Source organism: Eptesicus fuscus, chromosome 12 (genome assembly GCF_027574615.1).
Source record: "Eptesicus fuscus isolate TK198812 chromosome 12, DD_ASM_mEF_20220401, whole genome shotgun sequence".
In the NCBI taxonomy this organism is placed as follows: domain Eukaryota; kingdom Metazoa; phylum Chordata; class Mammalia; order Chiroptera; family Vespertilionidae; genus Eptesicus; species Eptesicus fuscus.
Window position 1 is genome coordinate 9,591,842 of NC_072484.1, and position 15,472 is coordinate 9,607,313.

Below are 15,472 nucleotides of genomic sequence, written 5' to 3' on the forward strand. Positions count from 1 at the left end.
CCAGTGTGCGTGAAGCTCTAATTTCATTGTTTTCCGTGCGGCGCCCGCGCGGCCCCAGGCCGTCTGTCGGGAGGTCCGTCCTCTCCCCGCGGGCCTGTAACCCCGGTGCCGGGAACGTCATTTCCACAGGCGTGCGAGCCGCTTCCGGTCTCCCGGCTTCGTTCCTCTGTCCCCGGCAGCAGTTCTCAATTCCAGCAGCTTTGCAGCTATTCTCGATTTCTGGTCGGCGCAGGCACCAGCCTGTCCGTCCCCAGAAGTGTCTCGGATGATCTCAGCTTTTTTATTTTCTGCGGACACGTTAGCGTCAGCTCCCGGGCCCCACGGAGGACATCGAATCCTTACCTCAACGTCAGGTCGCCGAATCTCTCGCTCAGATGGGGGAATGGACATGGTGTGGCATTGAGTTTTTGTGGGTTTTCCTAAAACCTGCTCGAGGTCATTTTTCATAACAGATACAGAGAGAGCCGCCTCTCATAGGGGCTTGCTGTCATTCCCGCCACCGACTGCCGCGTGGGCGGGATGCACCTGAGGAACCACGACGGTCCTGCAGCCCACCCCCCTCGAAGCGGGGCGGCTCAGTGGATGATGCTCAGGGTTGGGCTGAGGAGGCCGTCGTTGGGAAGGCGGGCCCTCCCATCTCTGAGCGGCTCCGGTTGCCTGAGGACATGCTACCCTTAGAACCTGCCTCCCGCCAAGGTCTTTTCATGGGCAATTTCTAGCCACATCCCAGCTGGCGTGTGAAATGGCTCAGGACAGAGACGCTCGTAAATGGAGAAACGCTTTCTCCTCCTTCCAGTCACACTGAGTGGGAAACCAAGGTTGAGGGTCCAGGTGCCACAGTCCTCGCCTCACAGCATCCCGCCGTGTGGCATGCTCGGTGCTCAGTGCTCGGGGGGAGCGCTTTGGAGCCAGGATTTCACGAGTCAGAGAAGAACGCAGGCAGGTGACAGCATGACCAGAAGCTCAGAGGCCCTGGCTTCGCCCTCACGACAGCCAAGCATGATTTCCCATTGTTTCCCCCGGAAGCGGCTCCACAGAGGCCAGTGGTACAATACCCCACGTCGTGCCAGGGTGCGGTGCAGTGGGCTGTGCAGTGTGTGGAGGTCTGCTGTTCCAGTGAGCGCAGCGCCCAGAGGAGGTGACATCTGGGCAGAGCTCTCACGAAAGTGTCTTGCCAAGATCTAAGGGCAGAACAATCTCGGTAGAACAGCTAGTGCAAAGGCCCCGGGGTGTGAGTATGCTTGGAGCTGTTTAAAGAGTAGGGGAGGAGGCCTAGAGGACAGGAGAAGCACATGAGCTTCCATCGTCGAGGAGTGTCCTTTCCCGGGCCAGGTGGCATCCCTGGGTCCCAGCAGTGGGTTGTGCTGGCTGGTCCATTCAAATGGAATTCTGAGGCGGAGACCGGTGGACGTCCCGGGCGCCCCGGCCCCTGCTGTGGGTAGTTGTGGGCTAGCAGCCACTCACCCCTGTCACCCTCTGGGATAACCTGGTTTCCCTATGAGACAGGCCCCCGACTGTGGAGGCCAGGATGGTTACGCTTCCTCCGGTGAGCGGCTGCCTCTGTGCTCTGCAGATGGCCACCAGAGCCCCAATGGGGGGAATGGACATGGTATGGCGTTGAGTTTTTGTCAGGTGGGCACTACAGAAATGGGGGGTTCCCTTGGGTCTCGAAACACAGGTTGCTGGTGGTTTTGTAGAGAGTGAACTTGAACGTTCCTCTTCTTCTGGAGGTGGGGGAGCCACCCTCTCTTGCCGAACCCCAGCCTTGGCTCTGTTGGCAGCCTCGTGAGGCACTAGCATCACCTCGCCTTTTAGGAATGTGCCTGGGCTTGGCTCGTGGTCCAGGGGGGCCAACCTGCTCTTTGCTTCTTAAATCTCATTCCGTAGGTTAACTAACGTGAACAACACAAGTGTTCGCTCACATGCTACGTGGGTGATATTGACTTTATAACTCTGCTGAGTGAGGTCTCCCAAGGACTAGTCTTTGTTCCGAGTTGCATTCACAGGAGCAGGTTTTGGTTTCCAGATGATAATTGCAAAAGAATTCCCACCTTCAAGGAGCCAGAGCCTGGCTAGGGAGGTCTGAACCAGGCTCTGCTTCTTGGTGGCTGCCCCACCTGGGTATGTGACTCAGTCTCCCCCTGCCTGTGTCATCATTCATTCGCTCACCCATCCCTCCAGGAAATTTTTACTGGCCACCTACTATGTGCTGGGCTCTGTCCTGGGTGCTGGCCGTGAGGGAGAGATGAGGGTCCTTCCTGCCTTCGCTGGGCTGTTACAAGCCAGTGATAAAGGATCCTTGTAGCCTGAGCCACACTACCCTCTCTCAAAACCCAGGACCCATCACCATGGTAACGTGTGCTGTGTCTATACCAGTGTACGTTGGGGGTTCACCCTGGTCCATCTAATGCTAAGCCTTTGTGGGCAGAACTGTCGATGTGCCATACCTGAGATAACATAGGTGTCAGCGTAGAAGGTGCCCACTAAACATCACTTCGTCAGCCTGGACACACGTCCTTTAGGAACTTCGGAGATGGACGTGGCTACCTCCCTCCTGTCCTTCCAAGTGGTGTCCCCTGCCAGGGCCTTGGGGAGTAGCTCTCTGCCTCCTGCCCTCAGGCACTGCTCTCTCAGCCCCTCGATGGTGCCGTGTGGCACATGGATTTGGAGTTCTGAATCCTGAAGGCTAATGGCGGAGGGCAGATTTTGGGGAGGATGCTGGGTTAAGACCCAGGAAGCTGCGTTTGGGGATGTGGCCTGTCCGTGTGTCCCTGGAGGTGGCCTGTCCGTGTGTCAGAGCAGGTGACCTCCTCTTGCCACCTTGTTGGCTGTAAGCCTGCTTGCCCTCCCCACCTGCCAGTCCCATGCCCTGCTCCCGGTTAGCGCCTCAGCTTCTTACTCGAAACCAGCGTCTCAGAACTGCCATGTTTACTCATCCCGAGAGCTGGGGACAGTTTGGAACGCGGTGTGGCACACTTTTCTCGTAAACTTGAGGTCTTGCTGGTAAGATGTCTGGGTGCTGGGTGCTGTGCAGGCCTGCTGCTGGGCTGGCTTCCGGAGGCCTGGTTTGCAGAGTGTCGGTGACTCAGAGGGCAGCCAGTGCACCAGGCAGGCTGGCCGGGAGGGGCCCCTCTCCGCAGGATGTGAAAATGCACCCGAGAGCATCGCTGACCTCAGGCCCACCCACTCTGAAAATGCAGAACAGCTCCGCGGTGAAAGTGCTTCAGTGAAGAAGCGGGGCCTGGCCGTCCAATCAATTCATCTGTTACCCAGACGTTCTCTGTGTGATGGGCTTCATACACCCTCACTGTGAGAACAGGAGCAGCTGCTAATACGGTTTTTGTTAGCTGGGCAGTGTTGCACCTGTAGCCATTGCATCTGAGATGCTCAGTATTATTGCCATTTTGCAGATGAGAAAACTGAGGGTCAAAAGGTCCAATGATTGGCTCACATCCCCTCAATGCATGTGCTTTGCTTACTGTGTGCCAGACACTGTGGAAAGCACCTGTCATGTGTTGACTCGTTGATTTCCTCTAAAATTGCTGGCATCCTCTTTAAAATTGCCAGGGACAATAATTGCCCACCTTGGACAGGGGAGGTGCTGAGAGGGTCGGGGCTCGACTCGACAGCAGGATGTGCCCCACTGGGATTTGGATCCCAGCAGCCTGGCTCTCAACAGTGCATTTCCCTGTGATTTTGCCCCCTCCAAGGTGGGGGAGCCCCTCACCCCTGTGCTCAGAAAGGCTGTGTTTGTGAGCTCAGTGGAGGGCAGAGAAGGGGCTGTTGGCTGGAGAAACCCAGGCAGCATTTGAGGCTGGATGTGGACACAAAAGTAGGGTTAATTTTCTCACAGTTCTGGAGGCTGGACGTCTGAGATCAGGGTGCAGGTGGTCGGGTTCAGGTGAGAGGCCTTTGCATATGGACACCTTCCTGCTGTGCCCTCATATGGCAGAGATAAAGCCAGCTCTCGAGTGCCTCTTCATTTAAGGGCACTAATCCCATCAGCAGGGCCCCATCCTTGTGGCTGGATCTAACCCTAATCCCCCTCCAAAGGCCCCATCTCCAAATACCATCACATTGGGGGTTAGGGCCTAAACAGCAATTTGGGGGACACAATTTGGTCCACAGCAGGGACTGTACAGGTGAAAGTTTTGGTCAAGGGGACGAGACAGAGTTTAGGCTCTGTCTGCATGTCCCGGGAGATACACTGTGTCTCAGAGACACCTGGTGTAATGTCACTCACATAGAGTCCTTGCCGGTCACTCTGGTCAGCCTCTGAGTTGAGAGCAGCAAGTGTCAGGCTCGGACCTGTGAATCTCACTTGGAGAAATTTACCACGAGGCCTGGTCCCTGCTCGGGCCTGGTGGAATTTCTCCTCTTGCCTGCGAGCCTGGAAGAGGTGGGCTGGGGGGTCCAGGGGAACCCTGCTTTACCTTGCTGATTCCCCACGGGCTCTTGGCCCCACGGGAAGGTGGAGGGTGCTTGGCCCTGCACTTGACCCTTCCCTCCCTCTCCCCCAGGCAGGTAGGTGGGTGGGTGGGCTGGCTTATCCAGGGTTGGGCCCCATAGGGAGGCATTGCCACGTACATGTGGGGACAGGCCTACACGCCCAGGCAGCCTGCAGGTCAATCAGTGCTCATGCCCGAGGGCCTCAAGGGAGGCAGACGTGGCTGGAACCCGGTGGGGGGCAGGGGAATCGTAGGACAATACATAGACAGATGGGCCGTGTGTGAAAGGGAGGGTGAAGATCAGCATGCTGCCTCCCAGGACGGGCCCATGGTGGCCTTAGGAAGTGTGTGGTTGCGCCTTGAGCTGGTTGGGACACATGTGGAAGGGCACAGAATGATCTGGAAGGTGAATTTACGGGAGGGCGTGGTGGAGGCTGGGCTGGAAGATTCAGTCAACGTCCAGTGAACCCTTGCCACGGGTCAGGGGCCAGGGTGGTTTTTGAAGGAAAGGTCTCGTGAGCACGCGGGGGGCCGACCTCCTCCCAGAGGCCACAAGGACGTGGTGAGTGACGCTGGGGCTCGAGGGAAGCGGCTCAGGATAGAAGTGCTTCCCGCTGCCCCAGCTCCCCCCTGGCCGGCCGGCCGCCCTCCCCCGCCTCAGTGCCATCCTTCAGGCCTGAGCAAAGAGAAGTAAACTCACATGTCAGAGCAAACACTCGGCTCATTCCTCCAACCCCCAGAGAGAAAGACGGCTTCCCGAACAATTAGGTATTTATTTTATCATCTCATTTGTGGTCGCAGGCCACTCTGTGGGTTTGGATCGCTGCTGCTTTCCAGAATGGCAACTGGATATAGTAACAAGTGCTTTTCTTTTGTTTCTGGTTAAAAAAAAAAAAAGACAGCGTATGTGCAGCACTTTGCTTGCGGCTGAGGCCTCTCGGCAGAGGTTTGGGGTCGAGGCCTGAAGAGGTGGCTGAAGAACAGGAAGCCGTGGTGTGTGCAGAACGCGCTCCTGCCTGCGGTCGCTGCCTGAGAGCCGCGTGCTTGCCTGACCAGAGGGGTGCAGCGTCGCTGCGTGTGATCAGAAGAAATTCTGCTGACGTGGAGAAAAGGCCCGGGCAGAGGGGCAGGCTCGGCTCCGGTCTGTGCTTACACAGTTGGCTAGTGCTTCCTTGCAGGGCAGTGTGGCTTGGAGAAAGTCCAAATTGTTTCTCCCTTGATCTAAGCCGCCGTGTGATTGTGGAGGAAGTGGGCCGGGGAAGAGACGGTAGCATGTTCTGTACTGGTCGGGACTGGTTTTCACGGTAGGACCATCCAGCGGAACGCACCTGAGCCGAGTCGGACTCCCATCAGCTCCATGACACAGATGCGCTCAGGCCTCTCCCTCTAACTGCACCCATGTCTGTGTTCTCAACGGCTGCCAGCTGCTTGTAGAATTAGTCAAGGTGACAGGTTCTCGGGTCTGTGTTTCTTATGCTTTCATGCTGATGATCAGTGTTGATTGATCAGGGAACCTCTTCCCACCTGTACCCTAAATTAATCCCCGAGACTCGCAGGACGAGTCCAAGGTTTAGGCCTGGGGTTGGAAAAACGCAGCTTCACTCTGTAGGTCTTCAGCTTCTGGAAGTACCACCGAACGGGGCCGTGATTCTGGGGCCGAGGCCTCCCTCCCTGTCGGAGGAGGGCTTGTGGCTGTCACCCAGGGGGCATACGGTAACCCAAACCCTGGAGGGCCGTGGCGACAGGCACCTGGAATTTGATGATCTGGGCTCTGCAGTACCAGGGGGCTGCTCATGGACAAGTCGCTCCATCTTTTCTCTGCCTCAGTAAGTTGACCTGAGAAATGGGCACCATCCCACCAACCCCACCTCTGAAGGAGGATGGCTGGTGGTCTGGGTCTTGAGTTGAAATCTGAGTTGAATTTTGGGTCTTAGTTGAATTTCAAAGGGGCCCTTCCTCTGGCTCTTGTTGCTTGGTCTTCCTCCGAGAGACAGACAGTTAAAGAGTGAAACTTCATGACTAAACAGGAAGCTGCACCCCAAAAGGCCACAGACAAACCGATGGGTTTGAAGCTTTGTAAATTCTCTGAACTCCGGTGCAGAGGGGTGGGGAGTGGAGATAGTGCAGGCTCGGCTTCTTGGGGACCAGCTTCTGAGACGTCCCCCCTCAGAGACCCATGTACTGGCCAGCTGTGTGGAGAGCCCGGTTCCTGGGGTTCCACCTGGGTTCAAATCCCTGCTCCAAGGGTGTGACCTGGGAGGGTGCCCGGCCCCCGGTACCTGCTCCGTGCTGCTTGAATGGGCACATATGGACAAAGGGAACATGCCTTGGCCACGACGGCACCGTGGAGCTGATTTTCTAGGAGTAACAACGGAGTCACATGCTCCACCTTGAGCTCCAGTGGGGTCCACCCTGCTGTTTGGCAGAGACGGGGAGACGGGTGAGGGGCTTGTGCGGTGGTGGACACGGGATGGTGGACACAGGAGGTTTTCATTTCCCAATCTATTTTGGGGGCCAGATCCAGAAGCATTTGTATATGGAGGGGATGTGGGCTGTGACCAAAATTGGCCTGAACAACCGGAAGTAGGGAGTGCGTTTCCTATAACGGGGACAAGCAGAGCAGGGCTCTTTTCTAGGTGGGGCATGGAGGTGGGAGTGAGTCAGGAGTTTGGTTTCGGCCATATTTGAGAGGCCCAGAGGGCAGTTAGGTGTCTAAATCTGAAGTTCAGGTGTGAGGCCTGGGCTAGAAAACATGGATTTGGCCACTGTTGGGATGTAGGTGATAGTTTAAGGCCCTGGGTTGGGACAAGCCAGGGTGGAGCAGAGGTAGGGAAGAACAGTGAGGAGCTGTCCCAGGGCGACAGGCACCTGGAATTTTGGCGAGTGGGTCTTTTTGCTTCAGGAGACGGCCTGAGATGCCCGGTCCAAACTGTGTTTATAGCAGCTACTGAGGAGTGGGGGCGGGGAGGTGGTTATTTGTCCTGGGCTGCAGCCGCCTGCACTGAACCCCAAACAAACCTATGGGAGCGCAACATGTGGGAGCTGAGTGCTCAATGCCTTGAAGGTGAGCTTCAAATCTCAGCGAGTGCCTCTCCTTGAGAGAGCATCCGGGTTTAGCGCATGACGCTAGTAACCAGGCATCTAGCAACAGCTGGATCACTCCCCGGGAGAAATGCATCTCAAACTCCTTCTCAACCAGGGAGTCAAAACGGGCCCTGGCCTTCTCCTTTGGCCATTGAGAGGGGATGGAGAGAATACATGTTTTGAAAGCTGTAGGCATTACACCGCTATAGAGGGGAGTTTATTGTGGTTTTAAAATGAAGAGAAAATGTGACATAACGGAATGGTTTGTAAAGTCGGCTGCTCATGGCTCTTTTTTAAGGGCCTTCAGTGCTCTGATGGGGCAGGGCTATAAAAATAAGTCACTTTAAAAAAAATTGCCAACCAATGCAACAGGAAGAAAATCTGAATTCTTAGGAATTTGCCTGCCCACTGAAGTTGTATCACCACTCAGAACAAAACAGGGTCCACTTTAGCATCTCCTAAAGCCTGAAGGAGGGTTGCATGTGAGCAGATCCCTCATGAAATTCTGACATTCTTTGCAGCAGAAGCTAGCTTCTTAAGTTGCATCTCATTCGTGGGCCACGATCTGAAGCTCCATGGCATAAGTAGCAGCATGATTGTTTTGTCTCGCTTAAGCAATCAAACCGTCAAACCAGAACATCGCCATAATCTGCTGCTGCACTTCGATCTCCCCACTTCTTTGCACAAAGTCCCTCATGTCAGTGACGGTCGCCCTGGTTTGGGGTTAATTCTGGCACCAATGTTAAGATGACACCGGATTTGAGCAGAGGGTTACGTTCTGTCCTGGGTCCCACGTGGCCCTGGTTTTCATGAGATTCTCATTAAATGGCTGATTGAGCATGAGTTACAAGCATAATAGAGGTCGAAGATGACGTTGTTTCTTCTTCTCAAAAATGGTTTTGCAAATCTTTTTCAGAGCTGATAGACACAAACCTTAGCTGGATACAAAACATATTATGAAACAGAATGACTGTGATCTTTGATCCGAGAAATCAAAGTTAAAGGTAATTCATATCTTCTGCCTCTCCTTTCGTTTTCCAGCTGTGTGTTTCCTTAACTTGAATAAAAGAAAACTTTACAACCTGAAGTCCATCCTCACAGACACCATTTCCTGCTCTCAGGGGCTGGGCCCCGCCCCTTCGTAAGGGGATCCCCTGGGGGACACCCCTGGGATGCTCTGGGTCTGTGAGGCTGGAGCTCAAGGTTGGGGCGGGAAGGAGGGGGATGAGGCTCTGGGAATTTGCATGCTCTCGCAGGGGCCCCATCACCCTGCCCAGGGGATTGCAGCTTTGTCATGCTCCCATTTGAAAATTCTGCTCCTGTACTTTGCTACCTCTTTTTGGGTTTCGTCTACTTTGCTTGGTGTATGCAGTTAGGCAGGCTCTCCGTCAGCGGTGGGGCGTTCTGTGGGGGAAAAGAGAGAGGGCAGGTAGATAAGAAAACCCAGGCAACTACTCTTACCACGCTTGGGCTCCCTCCAGTCTTGATCTCATCAGCTTAACTGGCTGCTCGGTGTCCCCACTGAGCTCACACAGCCCCTCACTGAGCTGTAAGCTGTAGATCCACCTCAATCGGCTTTGGGCCCTGGGCCTGCACAGAGAGCCTGGCAGCTGACACTTTACGATGCAGGTGGCAGGGGGCTCTGTGGGCGTGGCGTCCACGCGGGACCCTAAGGAGGTTGCTTTACCTCTCTGTGCCTCAGCTTCCAGCTGAGACGTCATCCTCGGCCCGTTCTGATCACACCCAGCGCGGCGCCCAGCACCTGGCAAGTGTGCACCGAAGCCAGTGCCGCAGCACTGGGGTGTCCTGCCTCCTGACCTCTCCCGTTGCACCGGGCTGTGGCCTTTGAATGGTCCCTTGGTCAGTGAAAGTGGTTCATACCTCACAGGACAGACCCAGAAGTCCTCACGCCAGTGGCCCACCCTGAAAACACAGAACAGCCCTCAGATGCCATGCTTAATAGCACACACGGTGAGGTGACAGCCCAGGACCCTGCACCCCAGAGGGTGGGACCACTTCAATGCCACCTCCCACAGGCAGCGTGAGCCCCAAGTCAGGAGGGGCACCATCTCAGCCGTGACTACCAAACACTGTCAACAGGCAGAGGCAGCAGTACCACCCCCAGTGCCCACTGCTGGGTCCCCACCAGGTGCAGGCTCCCCGAGGGCTTCACCCCCAAGGAGTCAGGATGACAGAAATGCAACAGCAGTGCTGAGAGTGTAGCCCCTGGCAGGGGCAGGGGGGGGGGGGTCCTCCCCTCCCTGGTTAGAACTTGACAATGCTTCTGACCTGCAGGGGCCGGGGACCTGGCCTCAGAGGGGGTCACCGGTAGGAGCTCCTCCTCAGACCCCACCACAGCTCTGGGCTCCAGGCTCACCGAGGGGTTTTGTCCTTTTCACTGAGCCTCGAACGTCCAGCCCCTCCGGAAAGCCACGTTCCCAAGTGTACCAGAGCAGCAGAGAGGGCTGGGAGAAAACAGACCGTTTCACTTGTGAAACCAAAGTTGCAGGGGAAGACCCAAGGCCCCTTTCCACCTGCTCGTGGGGGACACGGGCCTGGAGCTTGCTCTTGACCTTCAGAGCAGCTTTCCCCACGAGCAGCTGGAGCAAGAGGCAGAAGCACCGGCGGGCATTTCCTGTGCTGTGTCCCGCCCTCAGCTTGCCCCACGCATGGGTCTCGGGACTGAATCCAGCCGGGCGCGGCAGGAGAAGGGCAGCGGGCAGGCCTTTGCACCCATGTTGGCTCTCGGACTCTTCCATTTGGCCCAGAGCGTGCAGCCGCCTCGATGCCCTCCCAAGCTCGAGTGTCTTTCTGGCCACGGCCCTTGCGGCTGGCCCCAGGTTTTCGTGGGCACTCACGTGATCTAACCAGAGTTCAGAAAGCATGCTTGAGGTTTGGGAGAGAAGCAGGATGGGGTCTGTCCACTCCCTTCCTGTTGCTTTTTTCTCAGGGGATTAAGTTCCAAAGTCAGCAGTTAAGGGGAAAAGGCCTCGAGTCAAAATTACCCCTGAAAGTCTCCTCAGTTGTACCTAAGAGTACGTGTGTGTGGTTTTCTGTGTGCAGCCCTGCGCAGCCATTCCCTGCGCAGCCGAAGTGTGAGAACCTCGGCTCAGCTAGAAGGCGGTCGGCATGCATCTGTCCGGGCCTCCAAGCGAACCAGAAAATTCCCGGGGCAGAGTGGGATGCTCACAGAAATCAATTCTGTTTTTACAAATGTAACCCTAAGTCGCCCCAGAATTGCTTGATGCACAATACCAGGAAGAGGCATTGGCTTCCCCAGATTGCCCCCCACCCCAAAAAAAAAAAAGTAGGTGAAGAAAACTCTGCGTTTTCCTTTTCTTCTTTGCCATTCCAGTGGTCGGCAAACTCATTAGTCAACAGAGCCAAATATCAACAGTACAACGATTGAAATTTCTTTTGAGAGCCAAATTTTTTGAACTTAAACTATATAGGTAGGTACATTGTTATGAACTTAATTAGGGTACTCCTAAGCTGGCCTTTGCTAAAAACTCAAGGGGCCAAAGAGCCGCAAATGGCTCGCGAGCCGCAGTTTGCCGACCACTGGTATATACTAAGGGGTCATTGAACGACATCGCAGGCCAAATCTGGTTCCCGGCCTGTTTTGGTAAATAAAGTTTTATTGGCACACAGCTATGCCCATTTACTCACATACTGTCTGTGGCTAGGGCTGCTCTCATGCTCCAACCACAGAGCTGAGGGATTAAGGGGCTATATCGCCCCTGAAAATGTTTCTATCCGGCCCTTCATAGGAAACGTTTAGTGACCCCTCAGCTATTCATTCTCCTTCTGTCTACAGCCATATATTAGAAGAATTCTAATTTCTTGTTGACTTGGAATACCTCTTTATATATGAATGACTTTTTGTCACCCACTGAAAACATTTGGAATTTTGAAGTGTGTAACTTTGATGTACTTACATCTGTCCGTCTTTTCCTTTCTGGCTTTGGCCTTAGTGTCAGGCTTAGCGATCGCCCTGCGGGTGTAGACTTGCTCCTCATCGGTGTTTTCATCACGGTGCCTCTAAGGTGATAAAAGGTCAGGGGTGCTTGTGGCCGACCCAGCAGCACTGGCCTCAATTCTGTTCTGAGAAAGTGAGACTCGGTGACCACCTTAACCACTCGGCTCATGGCTTTCTCTGCTGTTGACTCACACAAAAGCCACTCGAGGACTCCAGGGCCCGTAAGAAGGGTGACGATTACTGAGCTTAATAGCACGGTCTCTGTGCCACCCGCCATATAGTGTCCCTGTTTGTGAAACGGGTCCTGGGTTCTGACCCTGATCCCCTCACCTGCTATGGCAAAGGCCTGCCTGTCTCTGTTTCCCCATCCATAAAGCAAGCATATTCTAGTACTAGGTTTGGTGTGAGAAATAACTTAGCCCTTAGAACAGTGCCTGACACACAGTTCGCCCTCAATCAATGTGAATGGACTCTCTTCCTTTGTAGAGAAAATGCTTTAGACAAGTCACAGACAGGCAACCCATTTGTCAATCGGATGACAAAGGAAAATCAGCCTCCCTAGACCAAGTGACCCAGGCTGCTGGCAGGGGGTCCTTGTGGTGGGCTAAGATACATGCATTAGGCACCTGCTGTGTGCATGGTGCCACACCTACTGTGTGCATGGTGCTATCCATGGTACAGTGAGGACACAGGTGACTCCAATAACCTGGCAGAGGAGAAGCAAGCAAAGCATTTTGAAAATTCAATACCGTTGATCCTTGAACAGCACGGGTTTGAACTCTGTGGAGCCACTTATCCATGGATTCTTTTCAATAGACACTGTAAACGTATTTTCTCTTCCTTATGATTTTCTCAATATTTTCCCCTCTAGCTTAGTTTATTGTAAGAATAAAGTACATAATACTTACAGCTTACAAACTGTGTTGACTATGTTTTTCAGTAAAGCTTTGCTCAACAGTAGGCTATTGGTAGTTAATTTTGGGGTAGAGTCAAAAGTTCCATGTGGATTTTCCACGTGCACAGGGGGTCGGTGCTAAGCCCCGTGTTGTTCAAGGGTCAACTGTACTTGCTTCAGGAGGAAGTGAGGGCCCTGTGGTAGGGGCGTGATGGCCTGTAGGGACGGGCAGGGGGGAAGCTTGGATTTGAACAAGGGGAGGGGCTAGTTGTAGAACTGCACGTGGTCAGTTTAGGAAGAAGGGGGAGGAAAGGTTGGCATAGGATAGATGCTCAGAACACTCATTGATGGCAATGGCATTGGAAAGTGGTTCAGGGCTTAGGCCTCCGAGTCAGGCCTGGGGCAAAGCCCGGTGTGACCTGAGGCTATGTAACCCCTGTCTAAGCATCATTATTTCCATTCATTAATACATGTTAGTGAGCACTTCCTATGTACCGAGGACTGTTACTGAGCTAGGAACATGGGGTGGGGGTAAGAACATAAAGCACCAGAGAATTCCCAGGAACCGGTCAATAGAGGAGATGAGGGGACCCCACAATGGGGAGGGGCACTGAGCATCGCCACCAGGGCAGGCTCCCAGAGAGACCATCCAGACGGAGCCTTGAATGAAGTGAGGAGGAGCAGCAGAGGCAGTGGAAGCCCAGCCGGGGCAGAGGCTCTGGGGCACGAGCGGGGCACGGTGGAGCGCAGAGCCCGGGAAGCTGGTGTGGTTGCCATGCAGTCGGGGGAGGGCAGCAGGGCCAGGTCACAGGGCCTGCAGGGAAGCAGGGGGAGGCCAGGCTGAGAGCAGGGTTCTAGGAGAAGGGAGGCCTGAAGTGCATGGAGGGGTTCAGAGCAAGGGAGTGAGACAAAGGATGCAAGAATGAGGGGACAGCAGGGCTGAGAGGGGGACCCTCGGTCTTCCCAAGGACAAAAGGTGGGAAAGACCAAGTGAGGGCTACCAGGTGGACACCATGGAATGGAGGCGAAGGGCAGTGCATCTCCCTGGCTCTCTTCCCGGAGCCGGGACACCTGGGTCTGCGAAGGCGGGAGCTCCCGCAGGAGACCGAGTCGGGACGAAGTGGTCGTGCAGACCCTCTGAGGTTTCAGGAAGAGGGGGTTCCTCTCCCGGGAGGTTTCATGGGGTTTGCGTGGGCCTCACTGCCTGGCCACCTCCTACCCCCGAGGGCGGGCCGTCGAAGTAAGTGCACCGGCTCCTGCACGTTCCAGAGGCAACTGGGCTTCTACCTGAGAGTGGCTCGCAGCCAGCAGGAGGGAAAGTGGCTTGTGTCCTCGTGTCCATCCCTGCCCTGGCCCCCCAAGCCCCGGGTCTGACAAGGGAACCGGCCTGGTGAGCGCCCTGATGCCAGCGGCTCTGCCCACCAGCTATTTTTAGAAGCCAAGGCGGTGGAAAGTTCCCACTGAGGATCGACTCCTCTCATTTCCTAGGTTGAGAAAACAGGAAGCCCTTCAGAATCCGGGCTTTGAAAAGCTTCGCTGACCCCCCTTCCCCTGGCACCAGGCTTTCACGGGGCCTCACAAAGGCCTTGGTTCACCAGGCCCCGCAGGGCTCTCGAGGGGCGGGGCGGGGGCAGCCATTCACCATTGGTGCCTGGTGTAGGGCTCCCAGAATTCCCCTGGTACCTGGCACATAGTAGGTGCCCAATTAATGCTGGTTAGCTGAATCTGTCCATTCATCCTCTGAGTTCCCACTCATGGATCCCCTTCCACACTGGAAATGCTTGTTATTCTAACATACATTTGCATGCATTAACATACATGTATCATATTCAGATATGTATACATATGTCACATACATACATACTTCTCTACAAACCAATACCTGCTAGACACTGGCCACTGTGGTAACGGTCACTTGCATCATCTCATCCAAGCTCCTCAACAACACTAGAAGGAAGGTAACATTTTTATATGAAGTTTACAGATGGGGAAACTGAGGCACAAAGTACTTCCATCAGTCAGGCAGGGTTTAGCAAATGGAGTGGCAGAGGCAAGACTGTAACCCTGGCCGTCAGGCTCTGGAGCCTGGACTCTCGCCTCGCACGTGCTCTCGGCATTCCTCTGAAGAACAGCGAGCTGTGCCGGACTGGTTGCTGCTGCAAAAGAAAGCATTGAGCCCAGCGTGCACCACAAAGTGCGGGGGTATCGCTAACCATCGCAGCCACCGGCGACAGAACCCCCTTCCCCAGGCAGGTGCAAGGAGTTTGTATGTCCGTCGCGCCTCACATCCACCCCAAAGGGCACTCACTGTTATGATCCCCACTTTGCAGATGAGAAAACCGAGGCAGAGGGAGGTAAGGTCACACGGCAGCCAGTTTTGTGAGGGAGCCGAGTCACGCCTGACCTGTCCAGCTCTAAAGCAGTTTACACTCGCTCTCCTCTTATTTCGGGTGTTGCAAACTCATCCAGGCAGGGGTCTTCCTGGGAAAAGCACCCTGGACCTAGGAGGACCCAACTTGAACAGGGAGAGACTTTGAGCAAATCTCCACAGTGACCCCTTGCTTCGAACTTTCCGTCTCTAACTGTAGGTAAGGCTAAGATGAGAAGAGAAAATAGGAGGCGGCTGTGGGAAGGATTCAGTGTCAGAACAAGGAGATGGAGGTTCATGTACCTTTGATGGGACCGCTCAGCTGCCAACCCGAAGGTGTGCACACCCCTTAGGGCAGGCACACACCCTGTCGGCCGCGTTGATGGCAGGGTCTTCTTTCCAGGAATGTAAAAGGGAGCTTTTCACAAGGGCCACTATTCTAAGACCTCCTTACCTGGATTCCAGGAACGAGCGTCCTCGATAAGTGGCCCAAACGGGAGAGGAGAGCGGGTGCCTGCTGTCCTGGAGAGAGAGGCCACCTGCTGCTTGAGAAGACTCGCCATGTGGGGCGGGTTCCTGGTTGTGCTGAAACAGAGATTATGTTCACATTGGTGGCCAGTCTTTGTGGTGTTCCCCGCACCGTCCTTTTAAAGGCCTCTTTTGGGAGCTGTACATGTTGTGGGTCAAGGAACTGTGTT

At 54.8% G+C, this 15,472-nt stretch overlaps 1 protein-coding gene and 1 long non-coding RNA gene across 2 annotated transcripts in view; one reads left to right on the forward strand and one right to left on the reverse strand.

Annotated features, from left to right (window-relative positions):
* Positions 1–8,595, forward strand: part of NFATC2 (nuclear factor of activated T cells 2) — a 136,274-nt gene extending 127,679 nt beyond the window's left edge. The window contains exon 10 of the mRNA XM_054724303.1: positions 8,449–8,595. Coding sequence (XP_054580278.1) covers positions 8,449–8,492 — 44 coding nt within the window. The 3' untranslated portion in view covers positions 8,493–8,595. The remainder of the gene's footprint in view (positions 1–8,448) is intronic.
* Positions 8,596–8,862: 267 nt separating this feature from the next.
* On the reverse strand, positions 8,863–15,247 carry LOC129150956 (uncharacterized). Its single transcript, XR_008557748.1, has 3 exons — positions 15,229–15,247; positions 11,471–11,573; positions 8,863–8,936 (listed from the first exon to the last, which is right to left on the reverse strand). It is a non-coding gene; the product is annotated as an uncharacterized LOC129150956 (long non-coding RNA).
* Positions 15,248–15,472: the final 225 nt, after the last annotated feature.